Here is an 18,840-nt window from a genome sequence, read left to right on the forward strand (position 1 = left end):
TGGTTCAAAGTTTATTTTCACACGCTGTACACATTAGAGACATTCCATGGCATCTTTGAAATAAAACCAGGATATTGGAAAAACAAATATTTACAAGCGGCTGTTAAAAGCGGATTGATTCCTGGTGTCAAGTGGTGGCGACGCTGGGGTGGAGAGGCTTGACCCGTACAAGACGGGAGAGTCCCAGTCGCAGACCCTGACCCGGAGACCTCATTGGGGGACTCTGGGATGAAGATGGACTTTTCCCGATTTGGCCTGCAAAGAAAAAATTTTTTTTTAATGAATGGATGGATGGAAGTTGACATTCTTCCCATACCTGGTGGGTTCCATTTGGGAATTCTGCCCCCTGTTGGGCTCATTGAGACTGCAGCTTTAGGCAGATTGGCTGTCGGAGTTGGGATTTTGGTGGCGAGTTGAAGCGTGGGGGGGCTCCTTGCGCGAGTGGATGGCGCTGCAGACAGAGAAGCATGATGCGACTTTAAAATACGCTTCAATCAGTAATAGCTTCATCTGAATCGGGTGTCCAAAGCGCCCTGGGGGGCCATTTGTGACCTGCGGATGCTTATCCCAGCTGTCTTCGGGCGAGAGGCGGGTTCCACCCTGGACTGGTGGCCAGCCAATCACAGGGCACATATAGACAAACAACAATTCACACTCACATTCATACCTACGGACAATTTGGAGTGGCTAATTAACCTAGCATGTTTTTGGAATGTGGGAGGAAACCGGAGTAGCATCGTTGTGGCATCGTAGTTTTGACATTTTGTCTAAAAATGCACTCCCCCCCCCTGTTTTCTTTTTTCTTCTTTTCTATCCCCTCCTGCTCCGGTTTGACCACTCCAAATTTGCAAAACAACAAAACATTCATTCATTTTCTACCGATTATCCTTACAAGGGTTGCAGGGGTGCTGGAGCCTATCCCAGCTGTCTTCGGGCGAGAGGCGGGGTACACCCTGGACTGGTGGCCAGCCAGCCAATCACAGGGCACATATAGACAAACAACCATTCACACTCACATTCATACCTACGGACAATTTGGAGTGGCTAATTAACCTAGCATGTTTTTGGAATGTGGGAGGAAACCGGATTAGCATTGTTGTGGCATCGTAGTTTAGACATTTTGTCTAAAAATGCACTTTTGCACTTTTTTTTTCTTCTTTTCTATCCCCTCCTGCTCCGGTTTGACCACTCCAAATTTGCAAAACATCATTCATTCATTTTCTACCGCTTATCCTTACAAGGGTTGCAGGGGGTGCTGGAGCCTATCCCAGCTGTCTTCGGGCGAGAGGCGGGGTACACCCTGGACTGGTGGCCAGCCAGCCAATCACAGGGCACATATAGACAAACAACCATTCACACTCACATTCATACCTATGGACAATTTGGACTTTTTGGAATGTGGGAGGAAACCGGAGTACCCGGAGAAAACCCACGCACGCACGGGGAGAACATGCAAACTCCACACAGAGATGGCCGAGGGTGGAATTGAACCCTGCTCTCCTAGCTGTGAGGTCTGCGCGCTAACCACTCGACCGCCGTGCAGCCCCAAAAAATACCAAATAATACAAAAGATTTTTGGGAAAATTATGTCAGAAAAAAGTTATAATATTCCCATCATAAATTCAAAATATGAGAATAAAGTTAAAACATTACAAGAAAAATAAAATGTCAAAATCCCCCCCCCGTAGCCTTTTACCCCAAATGTAAATATTCAACCTGCTGTTCTTGGCTGCGGTTTCAATTTTGGTGGTTCCTCTTTAGAGACGGGACGCTCCCGAGTCTTCTCCTTCCTGCTCGTCGTCGTCGTCTTCTTCCTTTTGGGTTTCTTCACTGTGAGTTCCTCATCCTCGCTCTCGGCCCCCTCGCTGAAAGCGTCGTCACTCTCCGAATCTGCAATGAAGGCAAAAACTCATAAATCTCAGGTCCAAAATCAAACTCAGGGGTAGGGGGTCCAGAACCTGGCGTCAGTTTGGGCCGGTAGTCGTCTTCATCATCCTGGACGGCCTTTCTCCGTCTGCCGTCTTTCTCCGATGAGATTGTATCCAATCCTGGGGGAGAAGAAAAGGCAACGTTGTGACGTGATCTCATGCTCCATGACCTGGATGAGGTTGTGATCGTATACCCAAGAGGGATGAGTCCACGCTGCAGTTGGAGCGGTGCAGGGAGGGGGGCTCCGTGTTCTCGTCTGCTTCTAAAGATACAACATTGAATGGACATTCATATACTTTTCAAGTATAGTTGGATTTGGAAAATCGGGACAATTTTATGGTGCTATTTATTATTATTATTATTATTAATCATTCTGTGACGTGACCAAGATCCAAACATCATGTTTGTATTGCTCAACATCATGACCTAATTCAGCAATTTTATCAATGATGTGTGCCTGCCGGGAACATTTCCCATGCCGTGTCACACCTTTCCCGCCGGGAATCCCGTCTGGATTATTGAGCAGTGAGAGCGTGATGGCAGCCTCCAGATCCCGAGTCAGCGGCGTCTCATTTAAATGGTTTCTGGAAGAAGACGTGTGGTCAACAAACACATTTCTTTGTGCGGCCATTTTTCCTCACCTACCTGTCCACCTTCTGACTTGGTGAGTTGGACTCTTGGCTTGAGGGCTTTTTGTGCTCCTGTTGCTTCAGCCCCCCCTCCTTGGGCTTTTTACTGGGCGGGGGCTTCACGCTGGCAAAGTCGTCGTCTGTGGACAAAGTTACAATTTCCTTTGGTTTGTTTGCTTCTCATATTATGACTTTAAAAATACATTATTTCCCCCATATTTATGTAAAATATTTTGACTTTATTCTTGTGATTACTTGTTTTTTTCCCGCTATTTCAATTTCCCCTCATAATTATGACTTTATTCCTGTAATATTTAGACTTCATTCTTATATCACAACTCATTTTTGAAAAATTAAAACTTCATTAATTTAGTATATTTCAACATTATGCTACTAGAATGACATTAATACATTATTCTTGTAGAATTATGTCATTTTATTGCTCTATTACAACTTTTATTTTAATGTTTTGACTTTCTTCTTGTAAAATTACTGCTGAATGTTCACATTTTAGCTGTTTTTTTTACGAAGTTGACCAGTAAAGCCTGAAGTGAATATTACGTTCATTATGAATTATGAACGTTCATTATTATATCCCTCATATTTTGAAGAGAACTATAGTATATTATTCCCAAAACTGTTACTGTAACCGAGCAGGTCCGGCCTTCAAAATAACAGCACATCCTGTACGGGGGTACCAAAGTAAGAGCGTCACATAAATAGCTTACATTACTGTAAATAAAATCACATGACTCTGCCAATAACTAAACCAGAATAGGTGAACTGACGTTTCGGGGTATTTATTATATTTCTTAAATGATATTTAAATGTTCATTTCAGCTGTTTTGAATGCCCAACATCAATATGGCGACTACCGGTTGGCAGCATACACGTCATAAAGTGCCCGGATGTTGCACCTTGTCAATGCTAATTGCAAATGCCCACTCGGGCCATGGCACAATGATTGTTATGCTAAACATATTAAACGTTATAACATCTTTTTAGGTCACTTCCTCTTGATTTGGAGGGCGCCTCATGTCGAGGGCTTACCTAATCAATGGACGAGTGAGAATTTGTTCGGTTAATCGACATAATAAACTCACCATCGTCGTCAAAGTCCCTGGTCTCGCAGTAATTGACAGTCTTCGTCTTCCTGTAAGTAGCAAACACTTTCCATGTCAAGTTTATCAGGACAAACTATTTTGTCAATTTTATTGAGTGCGTTGACAAACCTCGACGGTCGCTCCATTTCTGCGCTAACAAATTAACTCCGTTAATCGACACTTGCTGCTAGCCTGCTAGCCAGCCCGCGCCGCTCACTAGCTAAAGTAGTAAAGCACCTGGAAACGCTAGCGTTCGATTATTCGACGCAATAAAAGCATTTTGTGCGGACTTGTAGCAGCGTAAAGACTCTTGTTGTTGCTTCGTTGTTGTTTTGAAGCCGCCCGCCAGAAGGAAGAGAAGTGACGACAAAGGACATCCGTTTGAATGCTAACTTAGATAAACCTGATAAGAAAATTTAAATATGCTCTTATTTGGCAATATTTGTTTGTTTTTTTCTCGTATATGCGTAAAAGTAAGCACATGTAGGGTACTCCGTTTTATTTTGTTTTAACAAATAAGTGTCGAATCTGCTGCGGTGAAATGCCTTACGTTCGTGTCATTACAACAGGGCCGGTATATTTAATAATAATACTGCAATTACCGTATAAATATGACATTACTAATTGTATATCGCTTATGTGTACATAAAAGTGTTAAATGCCTATAGATATTAAGTATAACTGTGTTTTATTCTTTTTCAGAGTCTGCGGATGTGATTAGGCTGTCACGACGCGATCGGTTCTGCGCATGTCCAGAAAGTGGGACCAATATGAGGCAAGCCCAGTTGTACCACGCATGTGCAATCTACGTCATCCCTCGAGCTATTTTACGTTCACGTGAACATTCTGTATGTGTAAGAATGGCGAAATCACAACATAATGTATCTTTTAATTATGATTTTTACTACTGAGAAAAACAAACATTTGGTGAATGGTTATTGACTGTTCATATATTTAAAAGTTTAATTTAAAAAATAATTACCACAGCATTTTTTTATGTCGCAGAAGTGCTGTTGCGCATGTGCAGAACCGATCACGTGTCCAGTGCGGATCGCGTGGTTGACAGGCTCGGTGTGGTCGCTGATAAAAACGGAGGTGTGCTACCAGACGTCCACAAGAGGGCAGCACCACTCTGAAGTGCCGGTCTCTCCGTCCGGAGAGGTACCTACGAACCTGTCGCGTCTGCGGCCCGCCCAGTCGCCCACACTCGGGGGGTTGGATGCAGTTCTAAGGGGGAATTGTCCCGCCGCGAGGCTTGTCATTTTCCCGTTTGGTGCGAGTGGGTGGTTTGTCGTCTGTGGTTTGTCACAAAGTGGACCTGGAGGAGACGCTCGGGGATGTGATGGTCCGTGTCAAGCAAGGCAGACACGCAACCCCGGGGCCAAATGCCCTGTGGTCGCGCATTCCAAAACTCCTCCAGAGCTTCCGTGACCAAAATATCAGATCCTGCCATGCAAACACTGCGGTGGCAATATTTTGCTTGTGTGCAGATGTCAATATTTTGATTGTGTAATACCCTGGACTAAATGCTCAGTTAGCATTATACTCATAAACACTTTTCCCTATTTACATATGTTTACATTGGGACGTGGTAGCCATGTGTGTTTTTCACATACATGATGTTCCCAAGCATACATGTGACTACTAGTAGAACACAACAAGTAAAGGTGCACTTTTTTGCAACCTTGCCCATCATCTACAATGCTTGTATCCTCTTTTGTGTGTGTTGTAAAGATATAAAAACAGCTAAAAAAAGAGGCGGCAAATAATTCACATAATGGGACACACCTTTTGCGATTGATCATTTGACCCGACCGAAAGTCGATGATGGATCAGCCCGCAACTGGCAGCACTGAGGTCGTCGGCGATAATTTGAGACGTGTTGGTTGGAAGTGGTCAGGACGCACGAACATCCCCAGCCCCCGTACCCGACCGCTCACATGATGAATGCCATCATTATGTTGTACGCCCGCCTTCCACAGGGTGGTAGTTTACGTGGGGGCGCCCTCCTTCCCAGTGCCGGTGCCCTTGTATGGTCGTTCCGCTTTTTATTTGCGTCGCCGCGTGGAATATTTAGCTGCAGCACGGCCATGTTTTGTTATTGTGTGAAACAGGATTTCTTTAGCCCCTGTTGGAGATACAGTATATATATATTTTTTTAGGTGTCCTCACACTGGTGCTCTGCCGGTTATCTTCCAGCGTTCCAGACTAAATCTAGCTGGATGAATTCCTCTCTGTTTCGGATATCCGGTTATTTGTAACCTGGAAATGACCTTCGCATCAAATGTCCTTCTAGCGGCATAGCGACGGCGAACCGCAGCGCAGACGCGTCTTTGGCGGTGGGCAGACACATCTGTCAATCAGTGGCTTCCGGAGTTTGTTTTCCAAGACCTTGTCGTCTTAAGTACATGCTCTTTTGGTCTTTGTTTCTTTTTAGGGCGCACACATGCGCACGGCAGCCACAAAGCTAATTGCTAGGGACGTGAATGCAGGCCGGCGACTGCACGCATTTAGAAAACAGCAAACATTGATTACAGTAATAGCTTTTAGTTTGATTTCCGTCATTGTCAGCCTCAAACCGGACTTGGTGTTGATGTTGATGTTCAATTAAACCGGAGCACCGATAGCCGTTCCCCAAATATCACTGCTGCTTTCCGTCCTTCATTATTGACGCGTGAATGTAATAATAATGGTAATGGTTTAATTTCATTTGAACATGCATCAGATTACAATTGAATGCATCACATAATCAGTTCCCAGTTCCACATGTCCAAAAGGAGTAGGAAGAAGCAAAGCTTATTAAATCCTACCCCTCCATCTGGTACTTTTACAATCAGTAACTGTTACATTTGTTCACTTCCTGCTTTCCATAATACAGTTTGGTTTTTTTTAGTTTTTTTTTTTTTTAATAATGTACCTCGTACCGAAGTACGAGGTGATATGACCATCCAATGACATAATGGGTGCCATAGTAAGTGTCAATATAGTGATATATATAGCACATCATGACTGGTTCAAGACTCTTCATCCTTGTATTTAGCAAATTTATTTTATTTATTAATTGATTTCATAAATTTTCATTAATTTTTTTTTAGTTTTTAAACATTTTTTAAATTTTTTTATTTTTTCTCATGTACTGAAGTACAAGGTGATATGACCATCCAATGACATAATGGGTACCATAGTAAGTGTCAATATAGTGATATATATATAGCACATCATGACTGGTTCAAGACTCTTCATCCTTGTATTTAGCAAATTTGTTTTATTTATTAATTGATTTTATAAATGTTCATAAATTTTTTTTTAGTTTTTAAAATTTTTTAATTTTTTTTTTATTTTTTGTCACGTACCGAAGTACAAGGTGATATGACCATCCAATGACATAATGGGTACCATAGTAAGTGTCAATATAGTGAGATATATATATATATATATATAGCACATCATGACTGGTTCAAGACTCTTCATCCTTGTATTTAGCAAATTTATTTTATTTATTAATTGATTTTATAAATTTTCATTAATTTTTTTTTAGTTTTTAAAATGTTTTTAATTTTTTTTTTGTCATGTACCGAAGTACAAGGTGATATCACCATCCAATGACATAATGGGTACCATAGTAAGTGTCTATATATATATATATATATATATATATATATATATATATATATATATATATATATATATATATATGTGTGTATATATAGCACATCATGACTGGTTGAAGACTCTTCATCCTTGTATTTAGCAAACATCAACTGCTTGTATTGTTTCTTGAATTGGCTCATCGTTGTTTGCATTGTTTGATTTCCTTACTCAATCCATTCCATAGTTTGATTCCACATACTGAAATGCTATGCTAACGCTAACATAGTCCTAGCATAGAAGTATTTCAAATGTACTTCTTCCCTGAGATCATATTTCTCCTCTCTTGTAGAGAAGTATTGGATGACATTTTTAGCTAATTGCTTATTTTTTTTTTTAGCCTTATGCATTATTTTAGCTGTTTGAAGATGAACTATATCAGCAAGTTGAAGTATTTGTCATTGTAGAAATAAGGAGTTAGTATGTTCTCTGTAGGCATTTAGTGTAATGTCATTTAGCAGGGAGGGTTTACATTAAGTCAGATTAGTTCGTGCATGTAACGCGACGCAGCCAGCTAATAAAACATCAACAAGGTTTTATTCTGTGAGGACGGGTACATTTCATTACAACATAAAATACTTAACAGTATACAGTAGTTTCGTGGCGTGGCGAGGTGTCACTACGGCGGCAACGTAGTTCTTATAATAATATTGCTATTGTTCGGCTAATATGCAGGATCATATGGTGGGAATTGAGTGTTTGTTCTCAATTCTGTTGATTCTTTGATGATTGACACTTTGATGATTCCAGGTGGGATGTCTTTTCACTTGCTGGACGCCAGAGGAGGACAGAGAGCAGCGAAGAAGAGGAGCGTCATCACAACTTGAGGTGGCTTCGTGTCCGAGTGGGATCACCAGACCACACGGCTCAGCTTTGTCGTTGTTGTCTTTTCCAGAAGTTACTTTCTTCCGGTGTTGATTGGTTCAGAAGGTCTTTTCTTTTTTATGTGTAGAAATAGGAATAGTGACGTATCCTGGGTTTCTTCTGGAGTATCGTTCCTTAGCTCCTCTCCGGGACGGGCCATGCGCCAAAAGCTTTGATGAACCCCCTGCGGGTGTAGATTTCATCCATCGGAGCCCACGACAGAAATAAACCGGTCAGATCTTTGTTGTGCTGGCTGAGTGACAGCATCCCTCTCTCCATTCCTGGCGCTCCCGCTCCACCCGTCCTCCCAAATTGCCTTGATCCGCCGCTCGCCCCCGGTGTGGTTTTCATCCTATAGGGGGGGGGGGGGGGGGGTGAGAAGGAGCAAACCGGCGGGAAAAATGTGTGAGCGGATTCTTCGCATTCTCCGGCTCGGTGTTGGTTTTCCCCGGAGAGAGGAAGGAGGAGCGTGGAGGGAACGGACTGGCGACTCAGCAGCTGACGCCTCTGATGTTTGCATCTTCTCGTAAACCAAAATCGACAACTTTGGTTGTTTCCCAGGCCTGAGCACACATCAGCTTCACGGGCTTTAGTGTAGGGTCGTAGTTCACCAAGCGGACTCATCCAGCTCGCCGTGGTACGGTTTGGAATCGTAAATCCACCCATGAAGCCATACGGCGAACGACAATTGGAGGACATCTTGCTTTTTGGAAGTGACTAGATCAGGGGTGCTCATTAAGTCGATCGCGAGCTACCGGTCGATCGCGGAGGTGGTACTGGTCGATCGCTGGTCGATCGCGGCGTGACATTAAAAAAATATCATCCCAGCATCAATGCCGTCACTTGATTGACATACAGGGCAGCCATTCAGATGACAACTGAATGTTGCCCTTCGGGCGACCAATGAAATCAAACAACGTCTCTAAGTGCAGCAGAACTTACGATGTCAGCCTATCATCCATCCCCGTTACTTGATTGACATACAGGACAACCAGTCAGATGACAACTGAATTTTGACCTTTAGGTCACCGCTCATGCGTAAACAACGATGCAAAGTGCTAAGCTAGTCGGCGAATTGCGTTAGATTTTAAGCCCTCGCTAAAGTTTATGGTCACTAAAATGAGTGAAGGAGCTGGACAAGTAAAAAGTAAAAAGGCAAAAACTGGACCAAGTAAAAAGACAAAAACATATCACTTCCATACGGATATGGAATATTATACGGATATTATGATACGGATATTATCCATGACTGATAAACATTTGGAAGTGTGCTTGAGGCTGGCTATCAGCAGCTACTGTCCGGACTATGCATCCCTGGCTGGTTCAATTCAGTCCAAGTCATCAAAGTAAACTCAGGTAATTACAAAAAATGTTAATAGTTAATTATGTGTGTTTTGCAATATTGGCTCATTTGGTTATGTAAGGTACATCAACATACATTGTACGTACAAATAATCCTCAATACATTTGAAAATAAATAGATGTTTTGCATTTTTGTAGTGGGTAGATCATTTTGACTCAACGTCTCCCTCGCTGACCCCCTTATTAAGTCTCCAATTAAGTCCTCATCGGACACCCGTCACTTACTCATACTCAGTCCTCATGGCCCGGGATGAGATTCAGACCGTATTCATATTAAAAGTCAGGGACAGGAAATGTTTGTGGCGTCAGGTGTCCGTCGGAGAAATGAATGACGCCAATCAAGGTCCAGGGTCTAGTACAGTACAGTACAGTACAGTACAGCCTTTGGCTAGCAAGGGCGCCAAGGGCTTCTGTCAAAGTCTACCGTTTTTCCCGAAATATAAAATGGACAAAGACAAGCGGATAAGCGTCCCGATTTTATCGTACAGTCGAAATCGTGAACGACGCCGCAAGCTGAGATTATTGAGTTAACGCCGCCCTTTAGCCAATAAGGAACGTTCACATATTAAAAGGAAACTGTTTTTCCATTAGACCAGGGGTGGGCAAACTACGGCCCGGGGGCCACATCCGGCCCGCCAAGTGTTTGAATACGGCCCGCCCAATCTTTCCAAAGTATTTCATTTAAACTCAACATACAACCTGGCATCATGGCCTGAGCCAACCTTTTGATGGTTGTATCAATTTGGTTTTTTGACATGGTCTGTTGTTTACAAAGTGCTCCTGAAAAAAGGGACACAAGCACATAATAATAATAATTATTATAATAATAATATAATAATAATAATAATAATAATAATTATTATTATTATTATTAGATTATTATAATTATTATTAGAACTATTATGATTATTATAATTATTATTAGAACTATTATGATTATTATAATTATTATATTAATTATATATAATATTATTGTTATATTTGCATATTTTACATAATAATAATATAATAATTATTATAATTAAAAATTAAAAATTATAATTATTATTTTAATTTTATTGTAATTATTATAATATTTTATTATTTAAAAAATATTTAAATATAAATATAAAATAATAAATAATAATAGCAGATTGCATGACAATTTTACAGATACAATAATACCAGGTGGACTGTTACGTGTAAAATATATAGTCTGCCCCCCCCCCCCCCCCCCCCCCCCCCGCATTAGACTGTCGAAACTTCAAACCTTAATGAAATAAGCACTCTAAACCAGTGTTGTCCAACATGCGGCCTGGGGCTCATTTTTGACCAGCAGATATATGAGATATGCGCCGTTTGCTTGGGTATTGGGTATTTTACGGTACTTCGGTACGAGGTACATTATTTAAAAAAACAAAAACAACCTTAAACTGTATTATGGAAAGCAGGAAGTGAACAAATGTAACAGTTACTGATTGTAAAAGTACCAGATGGAGGGGTAGGATTTAATAAGCTTTGCTTCTTCCTACTCCTTTTGGACATGTGAAACTGTGAACTGATTATGTGATGCATTCAATTGTAATCTGATGCATGTTCAAATGAAATTAAACCATTACCATAAAAGCCCCCCTAGCGCCACCGCCGCCCTCACTTTGGCAGAGGCCACCTCTGCAAGGTGCACAGCTTGTGTACCCTTGGAGAGCTGGTGCAGGAGTAGAAGGTTACTCTGGCTGCTGAATTAATGATCAGCTGACTCAGCGAGAATCAACCCCACCCCCCCTACACCCACCCCCACCACTAGCTCACTATTTAGTCGTCCTGATTCTACTTTTCATTTGGTGTATTGATCACTGCATTGCTGCGAGTGAGCACAAGCTTACACATTGTAGTCTTCTTTCTATCGGTTGCTGGTGCAACCGCCTGGCGCATAGCGGAGCAGCGGTTAACACACGTCGGGAGAACGTGCTTGAAATCGCCCCGTGCTTGAACATGCACGCTGGCTAAATTGCGGACTGTGAATCGTTGGTTGCACGGTGGACGTGTGGTTAGCACGCAGACCTCACAGCTAGGAGACCCGGGTTCAATTCCAATTCTTCGGCCATCTCTGTGTGGAGTTTGCATGTTCTCCCCGTGCGTGCGTGGGTTTTCTCCGGTTTCCTCCCACATTCCAAAAACATGCTAGGTTAATTAGCCACTCCAAAATGAATGTGAGTGTGAATGGTTGTTTGTCTATATGTGCCCTGTGATTGGCTGGCTGGCCAGGGTGTCTCTGGCCAGTCCAGGGTGTCTCCCCCGAGGACAGCTGGGATAGGCTCCAGCATCCCCGCGACCCTCGTGAGGATAAGCGGTAGAAAATGAATGAATAACCAAAATAGGGGCTGCACGGCGGTTGAGTGGTTAGCGTGAAGACCTCACAGCCAGGAGACATGGGTTCAATTCCAATTCTTCTGCCATCTCTGTGTGGAGTTTGCATGTTCTCCCCGTGCATGCGTGGGTTTTCTCCGGTTTCCTCCCACATTCCAAAAACATGCTAGGTTAATTAGCCACTCCAAATTGTCCATAGGTATGAATGTGAGTGTGAATGGTTGTTTGTCTATATGTGCCCTGTGATTGGCTGGCTGGCCACCAGTCCAGGGTGTCTCCCCCGAGGACAGCTGGGATAGGCTCCAGCATCCCCGCGACCCTCGTGAGGATAAGCGGTAGAAAATGAATGAATAACCAAAATAGGGGCTGCACGGCGGTCGAGTGGTTAGCGTGAAGACCTCACAGCCAGGAGACATGGGTTCAATTCCAATTCTTCTGCCATCTCTGTGTGGAGTTTGCATGTTCTCCCCGTTCGTGCGTGGGTTTTCTTCGGTTTCCTCCCACATTCCAAAAACATGCTAGGTTAATTAGCCACTCCAAAATGAATGAGTGTGAATGGTTGTTTGTCTATATGCGCCCTGTGATTGGCTGGCTGGCCACCAGTCCAGGGTGTCTCCCCCGAGGACAGCTGGGATAGGCTCCAGCATCCCCGCGACCCTCGTGAGGATAAGCGGTAGAAAATGAATGAATAACCAAAATAGGGGGCTGTACGGCGCGCAGACCTCACAGCTAGGAGACCAGGGTTCAATTCCAATTCCTCGGCCATCTCTGTGTGGAGTTTGCATGTTCTCCCCGTGCATGCGTGGGTTTTCTCCGGGTACTCCGGTTTCCTCCCACATTCCAAAAACATGCTAGGTTAATTAGCCACTCCAAATTGTCCATAGGTATGAATGTGAGTGTGAATGGTTGTTTGTCTATATATATCTATATATGTGCCCTGTGATTGGCTGGCCACCAGTCCAGCTGGGATAGGCTCCAGCACCCCCTGCGAGAGGATAAGCGGTGGAAAATGAATTGAATCGCTCCTGTGATCTGTCGCCCGAGGTCAGCTGGGATAGGCTCCAGCTCACCCGTCGCCCTAACGAGGACTAGAAAATGGATGCTTGTGCAGCTAATATACGTCAATGCTAATTAAGATCGTCTATGTCAAGTATTCTGATGTCATTCCAGAAATATCCCAATACCCCCCCCCCCCCCCCCAGCTGCTCCTCTTTAAAGCCTCACTTAATCAACGCTCATTGCTGTGAGCTTTGCAACCCGCCGGGTCCACTTACACGGACCGTGGGCTCAAGTCCCCGTGGTCCACGTTCTCACGGATTGCATGTGTGCACTAAATGGATGACAGGACGACAGCCGATGTCCAATAACCCTGAGCGTGATCACCTTTGCATCAAAGCTCAGGTGCGTGTGCTCGGCATGGACGCACCGTCATGCCGTATAGTGTTCATTAAAAGTGTCCACGTTGCATCGAATCAGGTTTCACTCGTCGATAGGGCAGCACGTTTTTGTCGATTCAGACGCCGCGTGGCCTTGTGCAAGGCAGCATGCTGGCTCTGCAGAACCACGTTTTCACCCACGGGCAGGAAGCGGACAGGAGGAAACAACTAGAATGGATGTCCTAGATTGATATCTTTTGGCGGCTGTTTTACTACCAGGGTACCAAGGTGTCTCTGGTTGCTAGCGTGGCAACGGGTTCCTTGGGACGGGACGCCGGGGGCGCTCTGTGACGTGTTGGGAATCCCCCCGAGTGTCCCAGCAGCTCCCTGCAGGATGCAACCAGGGAGATTGAACCGTGCTCCTAATTATAACCTGTACTAGTACAATTTATGCTAATGAAAAACAATAGCGTCATATCTGTATTTCGCACTTGCAATGCGAGCGGGCCAAATGTTTGCTTGTGTAAACGTCCCGGACAAACGTCTCACAGGAAGTGTCAAGTGCTTTTGCACCTTCCTGCTAAATAAGGCAGCGGCCGCGGTCCAAAATGTTAAGCGTCGGAGATACAGGATCCCTCCGTCCGTGTATCTGTTCCATGCCGTGATTGCTCAACGCCGATGAATGTCAAACACGCTCTGCCACCCGGCCCATGCCGGAGGTCTCCCGTGTCAGTCAAATCCACCCCCACCCCACCCCGACCGGGAGCCAGCACAAAGATCCATATGCTTTCAAAATAAAAGCAGAAAGCGCCACAACGAGAAAGCTAATAAATAAAATTAGCCAGACAATGTATCACAAAACATCACAGCATTGTTGCGATGTTATTCCGTAACATCACAACATTCCGAATTATTATTCCGTATGGAATGTCGCATTGTGGTGTTAAACCGCATTTCATAAGTTTCACATTAAGAGGTTGGCAGATTTGGAAGTGAGTCCCGACGGACGTTTGGGATTGGCTCTCGGAGAGTTTTCCTAACTGTGACATCACAGCGAGCCCGACTTCCTTGTATGGGCGTGCCCGGGTACAAGCTGAGTGGGCGGGCCGTGGGTGGGAACAGTTAAACCAGACTTGGTTTGGAAATAAAGCTGGAATAGGTCATCTTGTGGAATACGGGAGTCCACAACTCCCGTTGGTTCCCTTGAAGTACTTCTAATGCGAATGTGACTCACTGCTGCCCCCTGTGGAACAAAGTGGCACAGCTTGGTGACGAGACGGTTCAGTTCTCCTGAATCTTGTTCCGCATATACAAGGAGGTGTTTTATTTTGAAAGGCACAACCGGAAACTCTTGCTATGACATCGTGTGTCTTGGCTGGCGAGAGTGTGAAGGTGCATCACCCCCCATCTTCCCCATCAGAACTGTCTCTCCCGGACTCCTGGACCCCATCTGCTTCTCTCCTCCACCTCCTCCCTTCTCCCACTCGTGACTCAGTTTTTTTTTCTTCCGTGGGGGTGCAGTGAAAGGGGGGGGGGTGCTGCAGTCACAGTGATGTCATTTAGAGGGATGACAGCGTCAGCAGGGCCAAGGTGAGCTGCCTCTGCGGTGTCCCTCCACCCCGGCCGGCCCCGGCAAACGAGGCGGCGAAAGATGCTCGTCGCCGCCGGCACCACTTCAAGCTCGGACGCGCTCCCTCCCTCCCGGATCCCGGGCCATGGGGCCTTGAGTTGCCTTCACCCCCCCCAATGTCACAGGGCGAGAAGTAGGACGAGGTGCGTTCTTCTTAGGGCAGGTGACGGCGTGCCCCCCCGAGTTGGACTGCGCAAAGGCGCCTCTGCGGCATGACGAGCCCGGCCAGGACGCTGCCGGCGGCGGCTCTGCTGCTCTGGGCATGTCTCTGGGGGGTGGCCGCCCCGAGCGGGACTAATGGCACCGACTCGGAGCGGCGCTGGGAGACCTTGTTCTCCCGCTCGTACCTGGGTCTACCTGGGGGGCGGCTGGAGCTGAGCTGGCAGAGCGACTACCTGCAGGGCATCAAGCGGGTGCGCCGCCTCTACTGCAACGTGGGCATCGGCTTCCACCTGCAGGTGCTGCCGGACGGGAGCATCGGCGGCGCGCACCTGGAAGACCCGTACAGTGAGTTTGCACCGTCCGTGTGCGTAAAAGAGTGTGGTGCGCATGCGCGGAAGGAACCGGAAGGGTTCACCAGCCTCTCAAACCATGATGTTCATGATGATGCTAACATGTGCCCCCCCTCCCTACCCTCCCCCCCGCCTGCCGTCAGGTCTCATCCAGATCTCCAGCGTGGACCGAGGAGTGGTCAGCTTGTTGGGGGTCAAGACGGAGTTCTTTGTGGCCATGAGCCGCAAGGGGAGGCTCTATGGGACGGTACGTCTGTAGGGGGGCGTGACCTGGCGTGGCACGTGCACTGGGCCATCGTGTATTGGTCTTTTTTAAGTCTTTTTTTAAAAGAAAAGACTGTAGAGAACAGGTAGACCTCTTTTTAGCAGATCATCTCAATGAGGCAGGAAAAGTTATTAAAAATATATATATAAATAAATAATATAATATAAAAAATATATAATAATATATTATTATATTATTATTATTATATAAAATATAATGTATATATATAATAATAAAATATATATCTAAATAAAAAATATAATATAATCATATGATATAAAAAATATATAATAATATATTATTATTATATTATATGAAATATAATATATATATAATAATAAATTATATATCTAAATAAAAATAATATAATATAAAAAATAAAAATATATAATATATTGTTATATTATATAAAGTATAATATATATATAATAATAATAAATATATATGTAAAGAAAAAACTAAATGATATATATAATCATATGATATAAAAAATATATAATAATATATTATTATTATATTATATGAAATATAATATATATATACAATAATAAATTATATATCTAAATAAATATAATATAATATAAAAATAAAAATATATAATCTATTATTATATAATATATATATATATATAATAAATATATATATAAATAAAAACTAAATGATATAATATAATCATATAATATAATATAAAAAATAAAAATAATATATTTAAAAATATTTTTTTAAATTGCTTTAACCATAAATAAATCACTACTTGGCATTTATGACGGTTAATTTGACATTTTAGACGAGTGTCAAACAAATAGGTGTCTGTGCAGATGCCCGACTTACTACTTACTTATTTACTTACTTATTTACTACTACTTACTACTTAGTACTTACATTTCTTGGGGTAAATCTCCCCCTTTTTCCGCTTTCCGTTTCTGTCCTAGAGGCTTTTTGGCGCCGAGTGCAAGTTCAAGGAGACACTGCTGGCCAACAACTACAACGCCTACGAGTCTTTTGTTTACAAGGGCTTCTACGTGGCCCTCAGCAGGCACGGGCGGGCGCGGCGAGGCGACAAGGCCACCACCGCCTCCACCGGCACGCACTTCCTCCCTCGGCTGTGACGCCACCATTTGCACACGTGGACTCTTTTTTTTTTCTTTTCCTCCAGGTAACAACGCCGCGTATAAGACGCCAATGTGACAAGGATGGGAGGGGCGCGCATCCTTCCTTTATGCTATCTTTGTACTTGTATGCTACACTGCTGTGCTGCTTCACGGGCCTTTCGGTGCGTGCTCAAACACCTTACGGACAAAAGTATTCCGCACACATCTCCACCTGTTCCTCCTGCAGGTGTCCCGATACTTTAGTCCGCAGAGTGTGTACATCGACATGGAAGAAAAGCAACTTTAAAAATGTCTCCAATGACCTCAAAGGACGGCGTTGCTAGTTTGGAGGCTGCTAAAAATGCTAGTATGCTAATGTTAACATGTTAACATTGCAAGCATTTTAAAATGGGCTAAAAATGCTAGTATGCTAATGTTAACATGTCAACATTGCAGTTTGCTAGTATGTTAAAATGCTTGCAATGTTGACATGTTAACATTAGCATACTAGCATTTTTAGCCCATTTTAAAATGCTTGCAATGTTAACATGTTAACATTGCAAAAATGCTAGTATGCTAATGTTAACATGTCAACATTGCAAGCATTTTAACATACTAGCATACTAGCATTTTTAGCCCATTTTAATGTTAAATGTGTCAATGTTGTTATGTTAATGTTAAAATTAGTAACATTAGTAACACTTTAACATTAACATAACAACAACATTAACGTTAGTAATGTTAAAATTAGTAGCATTAGTAACATATTAACATAACATTAGCACATTTAACATTAAAATGGGCTAAAAATACTAGTATGCTAATGTTAACATGTCAACATTGCAAGCATTTTAACTTTGGCATACTAGCATTTTTAGCATTTTAACATTAACATAACAACATTGACACATTTAACATTAAAATGGGCTAAAATGCTCGTATGCTAATGTTAAAATGCTTGCCATGTTAACATTAGCATACGACGCCAAGTATGCTAATGTTAAAATGCTTGCAATGTTAACATGTTAACATTAGCATACCAGCATTTTTAGCCCATTTTAATGTTAAATGTTAGCTAAAAATGCTCGTATGCTAATGTTAACATGTTAACATTGCAAGCATTTTAAGATTAGCATACTTGCATTTTTAGCCAACATTTAACATTAAAATGGGCTAAAAATGCTTGTATGCTAATGTTAACATGTTAACATTTTTATCCCATTTTAATATTTAACATTTTAGCATTTAACATTAAAATTGGCTAAAAATGCAAGTATGCTAATGTTAAAATGCTCACAATGTTAACATGTTAACATTAGCATACTAGCATTTTCAACAAATTAATGTTAAATGTGTTAATGTTGTTGTTATGTTAATGTTAAAGTGCTTGCAATGTTAACTCGCTGGAAGACTATAAGGTGCCTTGGCGTCCCCCCCCCCCCCCTCCAACCCCACCCCCCCTCATCCGCCCCTTTTAACTAGCATGTAAGAGACACCCGGCAGAGTCAAAAATAGGAATGACGACCCAGAAGTTGGGCCCCAAGCAGAAAGGCGCTTTAAAAGATCTCCGCTTCTTTGCTGTGGTCAGATGGACTACAAAGTCATGGAGACTGAGACCGTATATGAAAAATGTAAATATTGCCTTAAACTTTAAAAGCATCTGATGCTTTAGCCAAGTAAAGACATCCACATGCCCTTGACCTTTAACCTACTAGCGTGTGTGTGATGAGTGATGAGTGGGCGGCACTCTGTGTAAGGTCAACGCAGCACATGATGTCATGGGTTATTCTATTGTGGTCACTAGCAACCCAAAAACAAACCTCACTCCATTCTGCACCCGGTGGAGGAGGAGCTACGGGGGGGTGGCCACTCACAGCTGCGACAAACGCAGCTCTGTGGTGCAGAACATTAGCTCAGCCTAACCGGACGCATTTCACTGCAGCACACAACTTTCCGTGGGAGAGGAGAGGAGAGGAGAAGAACGCCGCCTATTTTTTTTGTGGAGGAGCTGTCTTGCATGAACTGCAAGCAGGAGCAGCACCTTCTGCTTCCTGGTGGTGGTCGCGAAAAAACGTCAATTAAACG

The 18,840-nt window shown here is 43.2% G+C and overlaps 2 protein-coding genes and 1 long non-coding RNA gene across 4 annotated transcripts; 2 read left to right on the forward strand and 1 right to left on the reverse strand.

Annotated features, from left to right (window-relative positions):
* Positions 1 to 4,052, reverse strand: rad51ap1 (RAD51 associated protein 1). Its single transcript, XM_058078671.1, has 9 exons — positions 3,791 to 4,052; positions 3,662 to 3,711; positions 2,575 to 2,698; positions 2,419 to 2,513; positions 2,123 to 2,191; positions 1,959 to 2,048; positions 1,717 to 1,890; positions 317 to 451; positions 1 to 255 (listed from the first exon to the last, which is right to left on the reverse strand). The coding sequence occupies exons 1-9, from the start codon at positions 3,805 to 3,807 to the stop codon at positions 128 to 130; spliced, it is 882 nt and encodes a 293-aa protein (XP_057934654.1). The 5' UTR covers positions 3,808 to 4,052; the 3' UTR covers positions 1 to 127.
* LOC131132759 (uncharacterized) lies at positions 3,020 to 10,335 on the forward strand. 2 transcript variants are annotated; one of them, XR_009130424.1, is made up of 4 exons: positions 3,020 to 3,713; positions 4,364 to 4,509; positions 4,667 to 4,822; positions 8,060 to 10,335. It is a non-coding gene; the product is annotated as an uncharacterized LOC131132759 (long non-coding RNA). The 2 variants fall into 2 exon arrangements; XR_009130423.1 differs by lacking the exon at positions 8,060 to 10,335 and having other exon boundaries at positions 3,038 to 3,713; positions 4,667 to 6,176.
* Positions 10,336 to 13,076: 2,741 nt separating this feature from the next.
* LOC131132260 (fibroblast growth factor 4B-like) lies at positions 13,077 to 16,911 on the forward strand. Its single transcript, XM_058077726.1, has 3 exons — positions 13,077 to 15,394; positions 15,543 to 15,646; positions 16,597 to 16,911. Exons 1-3 carry the CDS (start codon positions 15,100 to 15,102, stop codon positions 16,771 to 16,773), a joined length of 576 nt encoding a protein of 191 aa, XP_057933709.1. The 5' UTR covers positions 13,077 to 15,099; the 3' UTR covers positions 16,774 to 16,911.
* The last annotated feature ends 1,929 nt before the right edge of the window (positions 16,912 to 18,840 follow it).

The sequence above is a fragment of the Doryrhamphus excisus genome, chromosome 7 (genome assembly GCF_030265055.1).
Source record: "Doryrhamphus excisus isolate RoL2022-K1 chromosome 7, RoL_Dexc_1.0, whole genome shotgun sequence".
Taxonomy (NCBI): domain Eukaryota; kingdom Metazoa; phylum Chordata; class Actinopteri; order Syngnathiformes; family Syngnathidae; genus Doryrhamphus; species Doryrhamphus excisus.